The following is a 19,566-nucleotide window of genomic DNA, read 5'->3' on the forward strand; positions in this document are numbered from 1 at the left end:
AAAACTCCATAAAGATGGATTCTTAGATTCATTTGTTTTCGAACAATATGATGTATGCAAATCTTGCCTGTTGGGAAAAATGACTAAAGCTCCTTTTAATAGTAAAGGTGAGCGAGCAAGTGATTTATTGGGGTTAATACATAGTGATGTATGTGGACCAATGAATACACAAGCCAGATGTGGATTCCATTACTTCATTACTTTTACCGATGACTTCAGTCGGTATGGGTATATTTATCTTATGCGCCATAAATCTGAAGCCCTTGAAAAGTTTAAGGAACTTAAAAATGAAGTACAAAAATCAACTAGGAAAGAGTATTAAGGCACTCTGATCAAATCGAGGTGGAGAATACTTAAGCATAGAGTTTGATGAACTCCTATGGAGTTTCTGAAAGAAGAAATCAAACATTGTTAGACATGGTTCGATCGATGATGAGTCATAGTGATCTTCCGACTTCGTTTTGGGGACACGCACTTGAAACAGTCGCTTTCACACTAAATCGTGTTCCATCTAAATCGGTTCAAAAGACACCATACGAGATATGGACTGGGAAACGTCCCAGTATGTCTTTTATGAAGATTTAGGGTTGTGAAGCTTATGTAAAACATCAGATGTCTACAAAGCTCGAACCTAAATCTCATAAGTGTATATTTGTTGGATATCCTAAAGAAACTAAGGGATACTATTTCTTCAACCCTAACGAGAACAAAGTGTTTGTTGCTCGAACAGGAGTTTTTCTCGAAAGAGAATTTCTCTCAAAGAAAGGGAATGATAGAAATATTGAACTTGGAGAAGTTCAAGAACAACAAATAAATGAACCTGAAGTTGAGCATGTTTCACAAGTTGTTGAGGAGCATTCAACAGATTTATAAATACAATCACTGCGTAGATCCACAAGAGAACATCGTGCACCTGAGAGATTTGGATTTCTCCTTACGACACATGGAGATGTTCTTCTTATGGATCAAGATGAGCCCAGGACTTATCAAGAGGTAGTGTCTAGCCCAGACTCTGAGAAATGGCTTGAAGCCATGAGATCTGAGATGGATTATATGTCAGTAAACCAAGTATGGACGTTGGTTGAACCACTTGAAGGGGTCAAACCTATTGGGTGTAAATGGGTTTTCAAGAAGAACCACCGACATAGATGGTAATGTACAAACATACAAGGGTCGATTAGTCGCTAAAGGTTTTCGACAAGTTCATGGTGTAGACTAAGATGAAACATTCTCCCCTGTAGCTATGTTTAAGTCCATCCAGATCTTGCTCGCAATAGATGCATTCCATGATTATGAAATCTGGCAAATGGACGTCAAAACCACCTTCCTTAATGGAAAACTTGAAGAGGATGTGTATATGACACAACCAGAAGGTTTTGTCTTTCCAGGAAATACTGAAAAGGTTTGTAAGCTACATAGGTCTATTTATGGACTAAAGCAAGCTTCTCGAAGCTGGAATCTTCGTTTCAATGATGCAATCAAAGAGTTTGGTTTTATCAGAAATGAAGATGAGCCTTGTGTTTATAAGAAGGCTAGTGGGAGCATTGTTTATTTCCTAATCTTGTATGTAGACGACATACTCATCATAGGAAATGATATACCTACTTTATAGTCTGTTAAGACTTGGTTAAGTTGTTGTTTTTCTATGAAAGATTTGGGTGAGGCATCATATATCTTAGGAGTTAAGATCTATAGAGATAGATCAAGACGACTTCTAGGTCTAAGTCAAAGTACATATATAGACAAAGTGCTGAAAAGGTTCAGTATGGAAGAATCCAAGAAAGGATTTTTGCCTATGAGACATGGCATTTCTCTTTCGAAGGAAATGTGTCCTTCAACTCCACAAGAAAGAGAATGGATGAATAAGATTCCATATGCTTCGACTATTGGTTCTATCATGTATGCCATGATATGTACTCGATCAGATGTATCGTATGCTTTAAGTATGATAAGTCGGTATCAAGTGAACCCTGGTGAAAATCATTGGGTTGCGGTTAAAAATATCCTTAAGTACTTAAGAAGAACTAAGGATAAATTTATTGTCTATGGAGGAGAGGAAGAGCTTTGTATAAAAGGTTATACTGATGCCAGCTTCCAAACTGAAAAGGATGACTCACGATCGCAATCAGGTTTTGTGTTTTGTCTTAATGGAGGTGTTGTGAGCTGGAAAGGTTCGAAGCAAGACACAGTAGCTGATTCTACAACAGAGGCTGAATACATTGCAGCTAGTGAATCAGCAAAAGAGGTTGTTTGGATCAAGAAATTTATAATGGAATTAGGGGTTGTTCCCAGCATATCAGATGCTGTAGAACTCCGTTGTGACAATAATGGAGCCATTGCACAAGCAAAAGAACCCAGATCTCATCAACAATCCAAACATATTCTTAGGCGCTTTCATCTCATTCGAGAGATCATTGATCGAGGAGATGTGGAAATATGTAGAGTACACATGGATTACAACATTGTTGATCCCTTGACGAAGCCTCTTACACAGCAGAGACATGATCGTCACACTGAGTCACTCGGTATTAGATATGTGAGTGATTGGTCTTAGTGCTAGTGGGAGATTGTTAGAGTATGCCCAAAGACCAATCATATGATGATTGTAATAATACTTTTATTTACCGATTTTATTGAATAAAGGCATTGCCGCTATTATTTTCAGTTATATATATGTGTTTAACATAAACTGGAAGATAATAAAGTCCATATAATAACATAATTGTTATTATTAAAAGATCCCTAGTCAAGTATTATTATGGGCATGGACAATAATAATACGCTCAAGACTAACATGTTATTGATTGATGACAACGAGTTGTCATTGACATAGAGATGTCAAAATTAATACATGATTATATTGTTAGAGAACAATGTATTCGATTGACCCACCATGAGCATATGTCTTGGATTATTATGTGACAGTCATAACATTGCTCATGGTGATGACTATATGTATGATTCTCAGACTTGAGATCAATATTATCCCAACATATATTGTTGTATGTTTTGATGCAGCTAAACAAGCTCCGTAATTGGTTGCTCTATAAAGACTGTTATTGAATATGTCTCAATATATGTAGTGGGTGTGTATGATTAAGATAGGATATGTCCTTCCTACATAATAGGAAATATATCATAGGCCACTTGATTGAGTAAGACTAGAAACGCATGGCCATGCTCGAATAAGTTGATATGAGATATCATAAACTATTCGTTAATTAAAGTCTACTCTAGAAATCAAGAAACAATAGATGGGCTATACAAGTGTGACTATTCCAAGACTTGTGCCTATTCTAGATATAAAGGACATAAGGATATAATACATAAAAGAGTTAATCACCAAGATGATATATCGAATCATATTTTCTTGTAACTTAGGTGACAATGATATATTGCTAGATGTCACTCATTGTATGTAATATTAGAATTGTTCTAATAATTACTTCTAATGTTACAATAACTTACAGGGTCACACCCTAAGATTGAAACGAGCAAAAAAGTACAATTTGTTGTACGTTACTAGAATATATCTAGAGTTAATTAAGTATATATATTTTAATAATCCCGAATATTTAATTTTAATTAATTAAATATAGATTTAATTAATTTGAAATAATAAAATCCCTGATATGATTAGGGTAACTTGGATATAAAAGGATTATTAAATTCTAATTAATTAAATATAGATTTAATTAATTTGAAATAATAAAAAACCCTATTATGACTAGGGTAACTTGGCTATAAAAGGGTGTGTTAGGTCTAGCAGCCATTTTGGGGAGAACACACACAAAACCTTCAGCCACTTTCTCTCAAAACTATTTTGGAGGAAAACAAAATTGCTCTCAATCTGGTGAACTGAGTAGAGGCCGAGACGTGATTTCGTGGAGGCTTACAATTCGAACCGATCTACACCACCAGAATTCACTTCTTTCCTTGCTGTTTTTCAAGGAACCCGCTGTAAGTATTCGCATCTCTTCCTCCCGATTTCAGTTTTTCGTACTTGGATCGCTGGTGAGACCATCGAGTTTTGTTTCCGCTGCGCCATGGGGTACGCCGACGGTCCTAACACCACCATGCAAGATAAAGTTTAGCTTGTCCATTAGCCAACACATATGATTCATGTCGTTGATTCATCAAGTGAACTACGTGAAAAGACGTCGACATAATTGTATATCTCGTATTTTTTTTATTTTTCCTCATTTTCCTTATCATTAGAAGACGTGACACCCATGCATCAATATGTTGTTTTACAAAAAAAAGAAATATATTAGTGAATTACATAAATTTAAAAAAAATTAATCAAAATGAAATATAAGAAAATTATAAGACTTACCCCCCATCGAAATAACCTTTGTCTTCAACCCCTAATAACACACCCCACCAAGACCGATCAATCAACAAATGTATATCATCGTTGAGTTTGTATATCTCAGCGTAACACCCCTGGCTCCGCTCATGTAGATAAAAATCAAATGCGTCTTAGCCCAAAGGGTATTATCCAGAATTATTTCTGGTAGTTTTCTCCTCTCCACTTCATCTGCCGAAATGGTACTGGCCGGTAACTCATACGAAAGCCAATAGTCATTCATCATGTCTGGCACGTTAGAGGGTTTCTTAATAATTCGACATATTACGCCGTGTGAATCGGGCTCTTGAATGGTGGGAGTGACCTCTTCAACGATGACAGGGGCCTCATGAACGATGGGAGGGGACTCTTGAGGGATGATAGGGGCCTCTTGAATGATATGAGAGGCCGCTTGAACGATGACAGGTGAGTCGGGCTTCTTCTTACGGAGTCTTCGCACTATTGGGGTGAACAGAGACGTAATGGCATGTACACGCCGTCTGATACGTGAACCCCGTCGTGCAAGAAAAACCCGACGTAAAGCATCCACCTTATCGGGCCGCTAAAAAAATTAATACATAAATCAGTAAATAAACAAACATGATATTAAACAGTGAAAACAAAGACAAGTATGTTTCAAACTTTCACGGTATTCACCCAAGTCATTCTATCATAGTTCACAAAATGCATCAGATAACATTCCAGAAGTAAGCACTTATATAAATATTTAAAAGGACAGCATATAGGTTTAGTGCATGTTTAATGACAACATAAAGAGTAGTAGTTTATTCTTGAAACTTAAATTTGCAACACTGTGAAGTTAGTATTTGTCTTTGTCTTTTGGTTGAAGTAATGCAATCCATTCAAGTTTTAATTTGCAGAAGAATAATAGTTTCTGAAACTTAAAATCGCAACACGAAACTTAAAATTGCAACGCGAAAATGACTATCGCAATGCGGAAAAGACTATCACAACGCGAATTTGACTATCGTAACAAGATAATCGCAATTCGAAATAAAAATCGCAACGCGAAACCAAAATCGCAACGTGAAACTAAATTCGCGTTGCGATTTTCATTTTCACATTGCGATTTTCACGTTGCGATTTTTATTTCACGTTGCAATTTTTATTTCGCATTGCGATTATCCCGTTGCGATAGTCAAATTCGCGTTGCGATAGTCATTTTCGCGTTGTGATTTTAAGTTTCGTGTTGCGACTATTCTTCTTCTGCAAATTGAAACTTGAATGGATTGCATTACTTCAACCAAAAGATAAAACAAAGACAAATACTAACTTCAAATGGTTATTTTAGAACTGTTTAGCAGTATTGGCAGCAACGGAATGAATTTACTAAGCAATCTAAGTGAAATGGTTAATCTAAGTGAAATTACGAGTAAATCAAGTTAAATATGAAAAATCTTAAACTTACCTCGTTGCTTAGAGTATGAACCTCATTATGAAACGATGCTACCATCTCATGTAGAGCTGCTACCTCACCACGTAAAGTAGATACCTCATCACGTCATGCACCATTGTCATCGCGTAAAGTATCGACCTCCTCACGCAAGGCATTGACCTCATCACATAACTCCCCTAACTCATCCCGTGGAGGTGGAGGTGGAGAATAGGGAGATAAATGTCGTGGTATCTTTGTCGGTCGCCTATCATGAGGTGATAGTGGAGAAGAGGCTCGATAATGTGACGGAATAGGTGATAGCTCTCGTTGTAGAGGTATATAGTGTGGTCGATTAGGTGATGGCTCTGGCTGAGGTGATGGCTCTCGAAGTGGAGGCTGCTCATCATCCGTGCCATCAAAAAAATGCTTACTAGCTTGCCACCAATCAGTGGCAAGCTCAGCCTCTGTAATGGAGTGTTGGCCTCCTAACAATATAAAAGCTCAAACAAAGTTAAACGTGTACTAGTAATAACTTGTTTATATATGGTAGTATTTGTTTTAACTTACATCATTTATTGTCGTATACCGTAGTAACTCTTCCCAAATCAACAGCCGTCGTTTCCTGTTCAAGGAAATAGCTTTAGGAATATCATTTGAAGTTTTTAATGTATATGTCTGCATGTCGGGAAAAGCCTCAAATATCCAAATCTACAAACAATATAATACACAAACATTAGTAATTGTTAATTAATTAATTATAATTTTGGAAACATTATATAGAAATTCTTACCTTAAAGGCCCAAATAAAGCCTGACAAAGTGTATTTGGAACCATCGCCACGCAAACTTTTGCGGTCATCAAAGGCAAACGACAACTTATTCCAGTTAGCTTTCCATAGATACGAACCCCACGGAAACAGGTTCCATGCATTTAGGTCCTCTACCAATAATATTAGGTCCTTAGGAATAGGTTGTCTGGCCTCTCTGCCTAAAAAGTCGGCATGCAAAAGTACTAAAAGGCATACTCGGACAACATCAACGTCATCCATCCGAGTAAAACCATCTTTCTTATTCAATAATCTCGTCAAGTCGTCGACGTGTAAATTCGGCTTCTCCATTGACAGCTCATGAATAACTCAGGATAACCATGATGGGCGGGTAATATGACTAGTGTATCGACCTACATCATCGTGTTCGAAGCGTAGACCAGTGATTAAACAAAACTCCTCCCGCCCAAAACACGTATACGCCGGTGGAAAATAAAACCATATCTCTTCATTACCACGTTTTATACTCTCGGGTAGATCGCTAGTCATGGTCTGAAGCCACAAATGGGTCAACATAGCATCTCCACCCGGATGTTGTACTTTCAGCCATGGCCCGAAGCAAGTATCCTCAAACAATTTTCTTTGTACAGGTGAAAGCTTCGACGCAATTGTAGTGACTAAGCTTATTTATTTCTTAAGGTCAATTGAGACGAAAAAAAGCTCTACAAAAACAATAAATATATCAAGTTAGATATACCAAAAACTACACTGTGAAGATATACCAAAACGATAATAAACATAAAGAGTAGTAGTAGTTTATTCTTCAAACTTAAATTTGCAACACTGTGAATTTCGTATTTGTCTTTATTTTTTGGTTGAAGTAATGCAATTCATTCAAGTTTCAATTTGCAGAAGAAGAATAGTTTCTGAAACTTAAAATCACAACACGAAAATGAAAATCACAACACGGAAATGACTATCGCAACGCAAATTTGACTATCGCAACTCGAAATGAAAATTGCAACGAGAAAATCACAACACGAAACTAAAATTGCGTTCGATTTTGTCATTGCGATTTCATTTCGTGTTGCGATCCTCGGTTTCAAATAGTCATTGTCTAAAATTGAAACTTGAATGAATTGCATTAATTCAACCAAAATACAAAACAAAGACAAATACTAACTTTACAGGGTTAAAGACTAAACAGTTTAGCAGTATTGGCAGCAATCGAATGAATTTAATAAGCAATCTAAGTGAAATGGTTAATTTATTATTGAAATTACCAGTAAACTTATCATCAATTTCAATATGAAAAACCTAATAATAATGCAAAAATTTCAAATAAAAATAATTAAAAAAAAATAACCCTCGGTGGTTGATTTGGTTGATTTTCCATTTCTGATCGTGAATGATTATGAGGGTGGCTCTGAGAGATGGAGATAGACGGATTTTGCCGGAGATGGGGACGGATTTCGTCGGAGATGGGGACGGATGTCGTCGTAGAGAGTGAGATATGGAGATGGGACTGAGTTGTGATTTAGGGTTTTAGGTTAAGAGTTACGATTACGGGATATATTAATATTCGTGTTTGGAATTTGAAAATAAAATACGCGTTGCGATACTAATGGTGCTTTGAAAATTGCATTGCGATTTTGTATTATCGCAACGCGATAGTCAGAATCACGTTACGATAGTCAGAATCGCGTTGCGATTATGTATTATCGCGTTGCGATAGTCAGAATCGCGTTGGGATTTACATATTCGCATTGCGATAATCAAAATTGCGTTGCGAATCTGGAAACTGATTTGCGATACTAGAGATCGCATTGCGATTTTGTTGGTCATTTTGGCAAATCGAAAAAAGTTGGTCAAAATCGTATATTATAAGGAATTTTCGGTCACTGAGGTTATTTTCTCTATTATTAAAGTATAATGTTAAGGAGTTTACTAACATTGGTATGCTATGTGTACTTAATGGATACTTTTGTAGATCGTAACCAAACTCCTGAATCTAGCAAGAAAAGGGGGAAAGATAAAGTTGTTGATTAGCCATATATCTCTACATCTTATTAGTGGGGATACTAGGTGAGTACATTTATTGTATGTAATTGAGATGAAGATGATTCGCAATGAGTCAAGTTAGAATGTTTTAATTTATTGTATGTTTTACAGTAGTTAATATGTTTTCATTTCATGTATGGAAAGGACATTATGAATGAGTTTTAGAGTATGAACTACTCTCAAACGAATGAAAAAAAAATGCATATGAGTGCATTATCGGTATGAAATGATGCCATAACTGAAATGCATATGGGTGCATTATCGGCATGAAAGGATGCCATAATTGAAATGCATATGGGTAGGGTTGTAAAAAGCTGGCCCGACCTGGAAGACTGACTGAAACCGACTCGAGTCAAAACTGTTTTTAACCTGCATTGTAGCGATTCGAAACCGACTTGAGTCAGAACTGGTATTTACCTGAATCCGAGTTGGACCTGGAAATTGTGGATCTGAACCCGACCTGCATCCGACCTGAGAACGACCTGAACCCGAATTGAACCGAAAAATAATACCTGAAACCGACCTGCATCCGACTGATATGAACCCGAACCCGAGATTGACTTGGTAAATAACTGGTATTACCCGACCTGTTTTCAACCTAACCTGTAATGAACCTGACCTGTTTTTAACCGAACCTGTAAATTATCTGACTAGTTAATGACTTGATCTAATATTTATCTGACTTGATATTTACCTGACTTATATATTACCATGGATGAAATTATAAGATTTTAATAAAATTATGAGTTTTTTAGTTTATGATGTAATTAAAAAATTAATATGATTACTTTTTAAATGTTATAATAAAATATTTATTATGATAATTAAATTAATAAATAGACCTATTATATAAAATTATTTAATAAAATTAATAAAATATTTAAAAGTAAATTAGATAAAACATGATTAATTAGGTGTTAAATAATTAGTATGTCACATTGCATATTATATGGTTCATAAATAGTAGTACATGTCATATTAATTTCATTTGTATAATTAGTATTTTAGTTGCATGTTAGGTTAATTCACATTAATAGCCCATTTATTTTGTTGTTATGAATAAGTAATAATAAAACCCAAAAATAAGTCAATTTGCATTAGTTCTAGTCCATTTACATTAGTTTACATAGGCCCAATACATAAGCCAACTCTTTTATTACAAATATATATGCATTAGTGCTAGTTCATTTATATTAAGGTTTGTGGTTTGTGGTTTAGGGTTTAGGGTTTCTATGAACTATATATTTTATTACTTTATATAGTTTATGCATAGTGTTTCTATAAACTATATAAGTAATTTACCTTTTATAGTATATATATATATATAGGTTATATATATTATACATGGTTTATACATACATATTATATACAATTATTTAATAAATTTAAAAAAATAATTTAAATGTAAATTATATAAATTAGGTGTTAAATAATTAGTATGCCACATTGCATATTATATGGTTCATAAATAGTAGTACATGTCATATTAATTTCATTTGCATAATTAGTATTTTAGTTGCATGTTAGGTTAAATCACATTAATAGCCCATTTATTTTTTTGTTATGAATAAGTAATAAAAAACCCAAAAATAAGTCCATTTGCATTAGTGCTAGTCCATTTACATTAGTTTACATAGGCCCAATACATAAGCCCACTCTTTTATTACAAATATATATATGCATTAGTACTAGTCAATTTACATTAGGGTTTATGGTTTAGGGTTATAGTTTAGGGTTTATGGATTAGGGTTTAGGGTTTATATAAACTATATAATTTATTACTTTATATAGTTTATGCATAGTGTTTCTATAAACTATATAAGTAGTTTACCATATATAGTTCATATATATATTAGGTTATATATATATATATATAGTTTATATATACTATACATGGTTTATACATACATATTATATAAACTTATTTAATAAATTTTAAAAAATAATTTAAATGTAAATTATGTAAAACATGATTAATTAGGTGTTAAATAATTAGTATGCCACATTGCATATTATATGGTTTATAAATAGTAGTACATTTAATATTAATTTCATTTGTATAATTAGTATTTTAGTTGCATGTTAGGTTATTAATAGCCCATTTATTTTGTTGTTATGAATAAGTAATAATAAAACCCAAAAAATAAGTCCATTTGCATTAATGCTAGTCTATTTACATTAGTTTACATAAGCCCAATACATAAGCCCACTCTTTCATTACAAATATATATGCATTAGTGCTAGACTATTTATATTAGGGTTTATGATTTAGGGCTTAGTGATTATGATTTTAAAGTTTAGGGTTTAGGGTTTATGATTTAGGGTTTCTATAAACTATATAAGTAATTTACTTTATATAGTTTATATATATATAGGTGTATATATATATATATATATATTTATATATACATGTACTATAAGTTACATATATAATTCAGGGGTTAGGGTTAAGGGTTAAAGGCTTAGGGTTCCCGATTTAGGGTTTCTATAAACTATATACTTTATTACTTTATATAGTTTTGTGCATAGTGTTTCTATAAACTATATATATATATATATATATATATATATATATCTTATATTATATATATATATATATATATACTATATTATATACTAATATATATATTAAACTAATATTTTATATAGTTTATACATATATTTATATATATACATATATATATATATATAATTAAAAGTAATTAGAATGTATACAGGATTAAATTGCATCGAATTGAAAATTTAAGAAGATATTTACAATTAAACCATGACTAAAATGAAAGAAATTAAAAATCAAATACAAGTGGAAAATGATGATTGTTGTTGGAGCATGAGCCTAATTAACCCAAAATATCTTGTTGGACACTATATTTGGCGCCAACTTCCCAAATTTTTCTATTCTCTCTAAATTTCCAATTTCCCTATATTCTCAAAATTTCTCAATTTCCCTCTAAATTCCCAAATAAAATTAAAAATTTTCACACATAAAAATATTTTTTAAAAAGTTTTCTCCCACCACTCACTTTGAAGAATATATATATAAATATATACATAAAATTATATATATATAATTAAACATAAGTGACTAAAATAAAAGATTCTAAAATTAACATTAACATTTAATAAGTATGCACATTAAAGAAAGAAGGTAAAATTAAAAATAATTAGAATTATATACATGACTAAATCACATTGAATTAAAAATTCAATAAATGATTTACAATTAAACTATAAATGAAATGAAAAAAAAAGTTCTGATTGATGGAGGATTGAGGGCCTAATTAACACAGTCCATTTCATTGGGCACTAAACCTTCCTGCCATGCCCGAAAATTTCCCTAAAAAATTTTCAAATTATAAAATCAATTTGCCAAAATTCCCTCAAAAATTTTCCCACCTCTAAATTTGCGAATTATAAGATCAAAATTTGTCAACTCCCACCTTTAAATTCCTACCACTCATGTGAATAATTTTTTTGATTAAACTCATGTGAATATATATATATATATATATATATATATTAGCCAACGATTGTTGGCACAAGTGGTTAGGATTCAAGAATTTGAGCTTGTAAGGCCAAGTTCGAATCCCACCACCGTCACTCTTGGTGGGCAATATATAAAGTCCTATGTAAATCTCAATTGAGTCTTAGGTATGCCCTGGCCCTGGATTGGGGGATGCACACCTGACCTAAACTTTTGTGTACCAAATATATATATATATATATATATAATATATAGTTTATAAACTATATTTTTTATAGTTTATACCTATATAGTTTACATAGTTTATATATAGTTCATATAAACATAATTTTATATATAGCTTATAATAATTATATAGTTTATAATATAATATAGTTTATATATAAACTTATATTATATAGTATGTTTTTTTCATTTTTTAAATGAATGCAATTTACTATATTTTTATTATTTCTTCACATTTTGCATTTATTTCGATTTCATCCTTTGTTTTTTAATTTATTTCAATTTTAAGTCTTTCACTTTTATATGTATTCAATTTAGTCCTTAAATTTATATTTGCATCTTCATTTGGCCCATTGTTAGTTGTTATTTATATTTTTGTAATTGGCCCATAACGTTTTTAATGTGTTTAATTTAGTCCTTTTTATATTAATTTAAAATTCACATTTTAAATTTATTTTGATTTAGTCCCTTACCTATGTGTGTTGTTTAATTTATATTTTAACATTTTATTTGTAATTTTACATTTCTTCAATTTTGTCCTTAAATTTATATTTTTTTACAAAATTGATCCATGAATACTTATTTTTCTCGTAATTTACTCGAAATCATATACAATTACAACTTGCAATTCAACAATCACGAAAGATGACAAAATAATTAATCCAAAAATAAAAACAACCCCACCTGAACTTAGTATGTATCCGGTAAACATCCGACCTGAATTTTATCTGTTAATGATGTGACCCGATCTGAACGAGATCCGACTGAAGTCTACCTGAACCTGAATTAATGTGGTCTTTATCTACTTCGGACCTAAACTGTTTTGACCAGAACTGACATCGATCTGACCTGAAAATGACCTGACTTGAACCCGATATGGATCTGGTTTCAAATCAACCTGAAAATAACCCGAACTGATTTGACCTATACCCGACCTGATCCGAGTCAAACCATCAAATTAACCTAAGTTGACATGTACCCGATTTTACCCGACCTGCCAATATCCGACTGAAACCTGTCCGATTACTTGATTTTACACCCCTTACATATGGGTGCGTTATCAGCATGAAAGGATGCCATAATTGAAATGCATAATGGTGCATTATAAGCATTAATGGATGTTATTAATGAAAATAAAGAATAATGACCAAAGAGTTAAAGGGAAAAAGAAAAATATAAAGAAAGACAGGTATGTTAGGCATACTAAAAATAATTATGATAATTGAGAATGGAATACAGCTTAACAGAGGAGGATTATAGAATCCTTAAAGAATATACAAGTTGGTGTGAACTAAATAATATGACATACCTATGTATACTTAAAGGTTACTTTACAATATTTTGTCTCACTAAGAAAATACTTAACATGTGTTGCTTTCACACGTAGGTAAAAGCGGAGACTAATCAAGTAAGGAGTGCAGTCGTAGCAGCAGATATCATCAATCAAGGTTGACTCATCAATAACATTAGTACAATAGTGATCATTTTGGAAACCTATTTGGCATGTAATTAAACTTAACAAAATATTTTGTAATGTGTTTTCAATGAATATTTACTTATGGTATTAACTGAGGTGGATTTAAGATTGAAACAGAATTTTAAAGAGTTTTCAAATGCGTAAACGTTTTTAAAGTGATGCGACATCTGTATTTCGTATAAGGAAAGGTATACGGGATATGGGTGTTACACCTCCACCGCTATCGTGGGTGCTATCGCAGGCGCGAACCACTATTTAAATCATTGCATCTAGCTTTTCAATCAATATGTAAATTTTTATTTGATACTTTTATTGCATCATATGTTCACAAACTATACTTCTCATTTTAAATTGATCCTTAAATCTTTTAACATTTTAATTTCATCAACAAGCTACGACTCTCATTCTAAATTAGTCCTTAAACTTGTAAGCATTCTAATTTTATTCCCAAACTATAACCCTCTTTCTAAATTAGACACCAAACTTTTGAATCTTCCAATTTCATCCAAATTTGTAATTAGTTTAACCATAACCTAAATTTTATTTTTCTCAAACATATAATAATATAACTTGGTCTAACGATTTTATTAATAAGGGATGTGATTAGCATATACATATAGTTTGAGAGAAAATTGGAATGTTCAAAAAGTTTGGGGACTAATTTAGAATGAAGGTTATAGTTTAGGGATGAAATTGAAATATTTAAAAAATTAAGGAATAATTTGAAATAATAGTCATAATTTAAGGATAAAATTAAAATATTTAAAATTTTAGAAATCAATTTAAAATTAGAGTTATAATTGAAGACGTGTGATTCACTTAACTATAATCTTAATTGGGTAAAATCAAGATGGATGGGAAACCGGTTTTACCGGTAAAGAGAGCTGTTGAAGCATTCCTTACCCTCTATATGGGTACACAACCGAAGGACCCGGTAAAAGGGTTAAAACAAGTAAATAGAGCAAGTTTATCTGCGTTTTAAATTTCAAAACTGAAATCAATTTTCACCTGCCATTTTATTTTATTTTTTCCTTCTCTTTTGGAATCCAAAGCGCGGGCATCTCAGATCGTCTTCTCTGGTTTTTCCACTTTTCCTTTTGCTTCAGGTGAGTTCTCTTTCCTTCTGTTGGTTATCGAGAAAGTACATGGGAAGAATTTGTTAAATAAAAAGACTACCGCAAAAAGAAGGCTTTAATATTGACTAGCAAATGATACTAATGGTTCAGGTTCCCATTTTATAAAAAATATACTTGTTGGTTTTTAATCTAATTTTGATTCTCATTGTGATAATTTGGCAGGAATTGTATATAATCAATTTCATTTTAATTAGTTTAGTGTTTCTTGTTTGGAATCTTTGGATAATTTGTGATTCTTTAGCTTCTTGTGACTTGGACTAGCATGATATATGTTTTCATCTACATTAATGTTCAATAAACTTTTTTCTTTTCGTATTTCTAATTTATTTAGCAATGAAAAAGATTAAAATGTGAATTTAGGATTATGTGAAGGGATTCTCTTCTCTAATTTAATCATAGTAGTTTTCTTTTTTGAATAATTTCTTTGTGATTGATTACTCGATTATGGACTAAAACAGTCATAAATTTTATTTTGTATTGCAATATTCCGGTGAATGTCATTGGCTTTATACTTATATCATTGATCATAACTGATCCAGATCATGCTTGTTGAATTGTGAACTGCTTCCTTTATTGTTGTGATGCTGATCTAGTTCTGATGTTATTTTAACAGGTGATACATCATACAATATGGCAGATGGCGAGGATATCCAACCACTTGTCTGTGATAACGGAACTGGAATGGTCAAGGTATCAGTGTACTTTCATCTTTTTTCTAAGGTTTTTTTTTCTTTAGATTTATATATGATTTCCCCCTAATGATTTATTTTACACTTTGTAGGCTGGATTTGCAGGTGATGATGCTCCAAGGGCTGTCTTCCCTAGCATTGTGGGTCGTCCACGACACACTGGTGTGATGGTTGGAATGGGGCAGAAAGATGCATATGTTGGGGATGAGGCTCAGTCCAAGCGAGGTATACTTACTCTTAAATACCCTATTGAACACGGCATAGTTAACAACTGGGATGATATGGAAAAGATTTGGCATCATACCTTCTACAATGAACTTCGTGTGGCTCCTGAAGAACATCCAATTCTTCTCACTGAGGCACCTCTCAACCCAAAAGCCAATCGTGAGAAAATGACCCAAATCATGTTTGAGACCTTCAATGCTCCGGCAATGTATGTCGCTATCCAGGCTGTTCTGTCACTCTATGCCAGTGGTCGTACAACTGGTAAGCGAATGACTACTCATGATCTCATGGACAAAATTTGAGCTAAGATACCTCGTATTGAAATTCACACTTCGGTTTGTTTTTAGAATAATTAGTGAAAATTTAAGTGAGCTCAAATTGGTTGCTATTTCTCCCCCTTGTCTCGTCCTATCCATGTTTAGATTCGATGATTTTCATAATGATTATAAAGTTTAGGGCTCTGCTTATTTTTCATGTGCTAACTGTTCTCTACGATATTTTATGTAGGTATTGTTCTGGACTCTGGAGATGGTGTGAGCCATACTGTCCCTATTTATGAAGGATATGCCCTCCCACATGCCATCCTTCGTCTCGACCTAGCAGGTCGTGACCTTACTGATGCCCTGATGAAAATCTTGACTGAGCGTGGTTATTCATTCACAACCACGGCGGAGCGTGAAATTGTGAGGGACATAAAAGAGAAGCTGGCCTATATTGCACTTGACTTTGAGCAAGAGCTCGAAACTTCCAAGACTAGTTCTAGCATTGAGAAGAACTACGAGTTGCCTGATGGCCAGGTGATCACCATTGGTGCTGAGCGTTTCCGATGCCCAGAAGTCCTTTTCCAGCCTTCCATAATAGGGATGGAAGCTGCTGGCATTCACGAAACCACATACAATTCTATCATGAAGTGCGATGTGGATATCAGGAAGGATTTGTATGGAAACATTGTTCTCAGCGGTGGAACTACCATGTTCCCAGGAATTGCGGACAGAATGAGCAAAGAAATCACTGCCTTAGCCCCAAGCAGCATGAAAATTAAGGTGGTGGCTCCACCTGAAAGGAAATACAGTGTCTGGATTGGAGGCTCCATCTTAGCATCTCTCAGTACTTTCCAGCAGGTATTTTCTAACTGAAAATGCTGACTGACTGCATGTAGTCGCTGTTACTGACTAATCGACTTTTCAATTCACATAACAGAATCTATGTTCTTACCATTCATACATTCACATAACAGAATCTATGTTCTCACCCAACATGGTTTGGTTAATTGCACATTTGCGAGATTTGGACATTTTCATTCTCGGTTCTTATCATTCTAGCATGCTTAATACGCATACTAAAGACGAACATTTATGTATTGTCGTTCGAATGCAGATGTGGATTGCTAAGGCAGAGTACGATGAATCCGGCCCGTCTATTGTGCACAGGAAGTGCTTCTGAATCTTCAGAATGCAAGAAAAACAATGGCCTGTTTCTCAGCGAAATGATTTTAGCTCTCAAGATTTTGTTCTATTGGTGTTTCTCTTTTATCATCCGTATCCTATTTTTTTCTCCTCATTTTCTTAACGTTCATTGTTGAAACAATGTGAGGCGGCGGATATAATGATAGAGTTCAAATTGGTTAATTTTATTTTCCCCCTAAGCACTTATTTATCATTCAATGGCCTGTCAATGTATTTATGCTTTTTGTCAATTCTCAATTTCTTTTTCCATTTGCCTTTATCTTGTTACTTTATATATGAACAATCTTGGTTAATACCTCCACTGCCCAGTAAAGGGACTTAGGGGTATAATTCAGTCGAGCTTAAGCTTGTCTTGAAATTTGATTTAAGCCTGATCGAATTTCACATTTAAAAGTCAAGTATAATTCAAATAAAAATCAAGCATTCAAACATGCTTTGTTGAAGTCCATTTACATAGGGTGAGCAAAATTCGATTAGACTCGAAAAACCAATTTGTTTCACTCGAATTAACTTCGAGTTGTAATTTCATAAACTTAACTTGACTCGAAAAGATTTCAAGTTCAAATCGAGTTGTAAAATACAACTCGAATAACTTAAAATTTTTAGTAATTAATGTATTGATTTTCAAGTTTAAATAGAATCATTCAATTTTGAATGATATATGTATATCACATATAAAAAATATGAAATAATATATTTGTATTGTATATTTGGGTTGTTCATGGACGGTTAATCGTACCGTTTAGGCTAAACGGTCGGTTAACCGTTATAACAGTTATGAGATTTTCCTATCATTAACCTAACATTTAAGAAATAGTTAACCGCTAACGGTTAACCATTATTAACGGTTCGATTATAGATTAACCTATTACAATTATTTATCAATTTTTTTCACAATTCATACTACAAAAAATATATAACTTAACACATACTTAAACTGATGTAAGCAAATAAAATAAAATAAAAGTGTAACACTTAACGCATACTTACATCGGTATAATTATGTAAATCTCCAAATATCTTAGTACCTAACAATAAACACATAATTATATTGATGTAAGAATATTTCTATATTTTCAAAGAAATAAAAATTAAAAATAATATATATATATATATATATATTAAATTTTTGTATACAAATTTTATTAAATATATATATAAATTATAAATGATAAAAACTATATTAAGTTATTTGTGTAAAAATATAATAAATTAGAAATATAATGATAAATTTATTTTCTTAACGGTTAAACGTTGGTTAATCGTTTATCAAAACTTGTAGACGTAATCTTAACCGTTAATCATCAGTTTTAGTTGTTTGGTTAACCGAAACCGTTTAATATTAACTGTTCGATTAATTAACATGTTAAATGTAACGGTTATACCGATTAACGGTTACAGTTAACGTTTTCGGGGGGTTTTTTAACACCCCTATTTTATATATGGTTATAGAAAGTCATTTAAACTAGAATAAAAAATACTATAATATTATAAATATTTACAATTAAATTTAAACAAAAAATAAAAAAATTGACTTGACTCGAAAAAATTTCAAGTCAACTCCGAGTTGTAAAATAAGACTCGTCAACTCTAATAACTCGAAAATTTTTAACTCGACTCGTCAACTTTAATCACTCAAAAATTTTTAACTTGACTCAACCGAACACTGAATTATGAGTTCAATTCCCATGCTTGGCTATTTGTTTTTGAGTTTAAGATCTAGTTTGGATTGAATTTTTTAAAATATTAAATAAAAATAAAAAGTTTAACTTGAATATAATTATCTGTACCCGATCAAAAATCAATATTTTTTGTATAAAGGAAAATAACCTAAAATTATGATGATAGTACAAAAAAAAAAAGAAATATTTTTTCTATACCAATAAGTGCAAAGTATCGTATAGGAACAACCTGCGACTCCAAAGTGTGCTTTCCATGAAAATAAAGAGAATTGACCTTTGGTATTTATACAACAGTAAATGGGGACCGAGAAATTTTTTGGTGGATAAATAGACATAAATTAATAATATAAAATTTTTGTATTGAGTAAGTATTAATAAAATTTCATGACGTGTTTAATAAATACATTTTTAAGGTGAGTAAAATAAAAAAAAAAGATTATTGAAAAAAAAATTGAAAATCAATCAATTCAATATTAAACTGAATAAAAAATTGACCGATCTGATATTGATATGATTCGATATTAGACTTACCATAAACTCTAACTAAATCTTAAATAACCAAATAAAACCTAAACCAAATATAGTCCAGACCTAAAATTACATGACCTAAA

At 32.4% G+C, this 19,566-nt stretch overlaps 1 protein-coding gene across 1 annotated transcript in view; it reads left to right on the forward strand.

The window, feature by feature from the left end:
- The window catches only part of LOC120129334 (actin-like), a 29,029-nt gene extending 11,710 nt beyond the window's left edge, over positions 1-17,319 (forward strand). The window contains exons 2-6 of the mRNA XM_039146854.1: positions 14,793-14,863; positions 15,504-15,583; positions 15,675-16,068; positions 16,315-16,928; positions 17,185-17,319. Of these exons, the coding sequence (XP_039002785.1) occupies positions 15,524-15,583; positions 15,675-16,068; positions 16,315-16,928; positions 17,185-17,250 (1,134 nt within the window). The 5' untranslated portion in view covers positions 14,793-14,863; positions 15,504-15,523 and the 3' untranslated portion in view covers positions 17,251-17,319. The remainder of the gene's footprint in view (positions 1-14,792; positions 14,864-15,503; positions 15,584-15,674; positions 16,069-16,314; positions 16,929-17,184) is intronic.
- The last annotated feature ends 2,247 nt before the right edge of the window (positions 17,320-19,566 follow it).

The sequence above is a fragment of the Hibiscus syriacus genome, unplaced genomic scaffold (genome assembly GCF_006381635.1).
Source record: "Hibiscus syriacus cultivar Baekdansim isolate YM2019G1 unplaced genomic scaffold, ASM638163v2 tig00001644_pilon, whole genome shotgun sequence".
NCBI lineage: Eukaryota > Viridiplantae > Streptophyta > Magnoliopsida > Malvales > Malvaceae > Hibiscus > Hibiscus syriacus.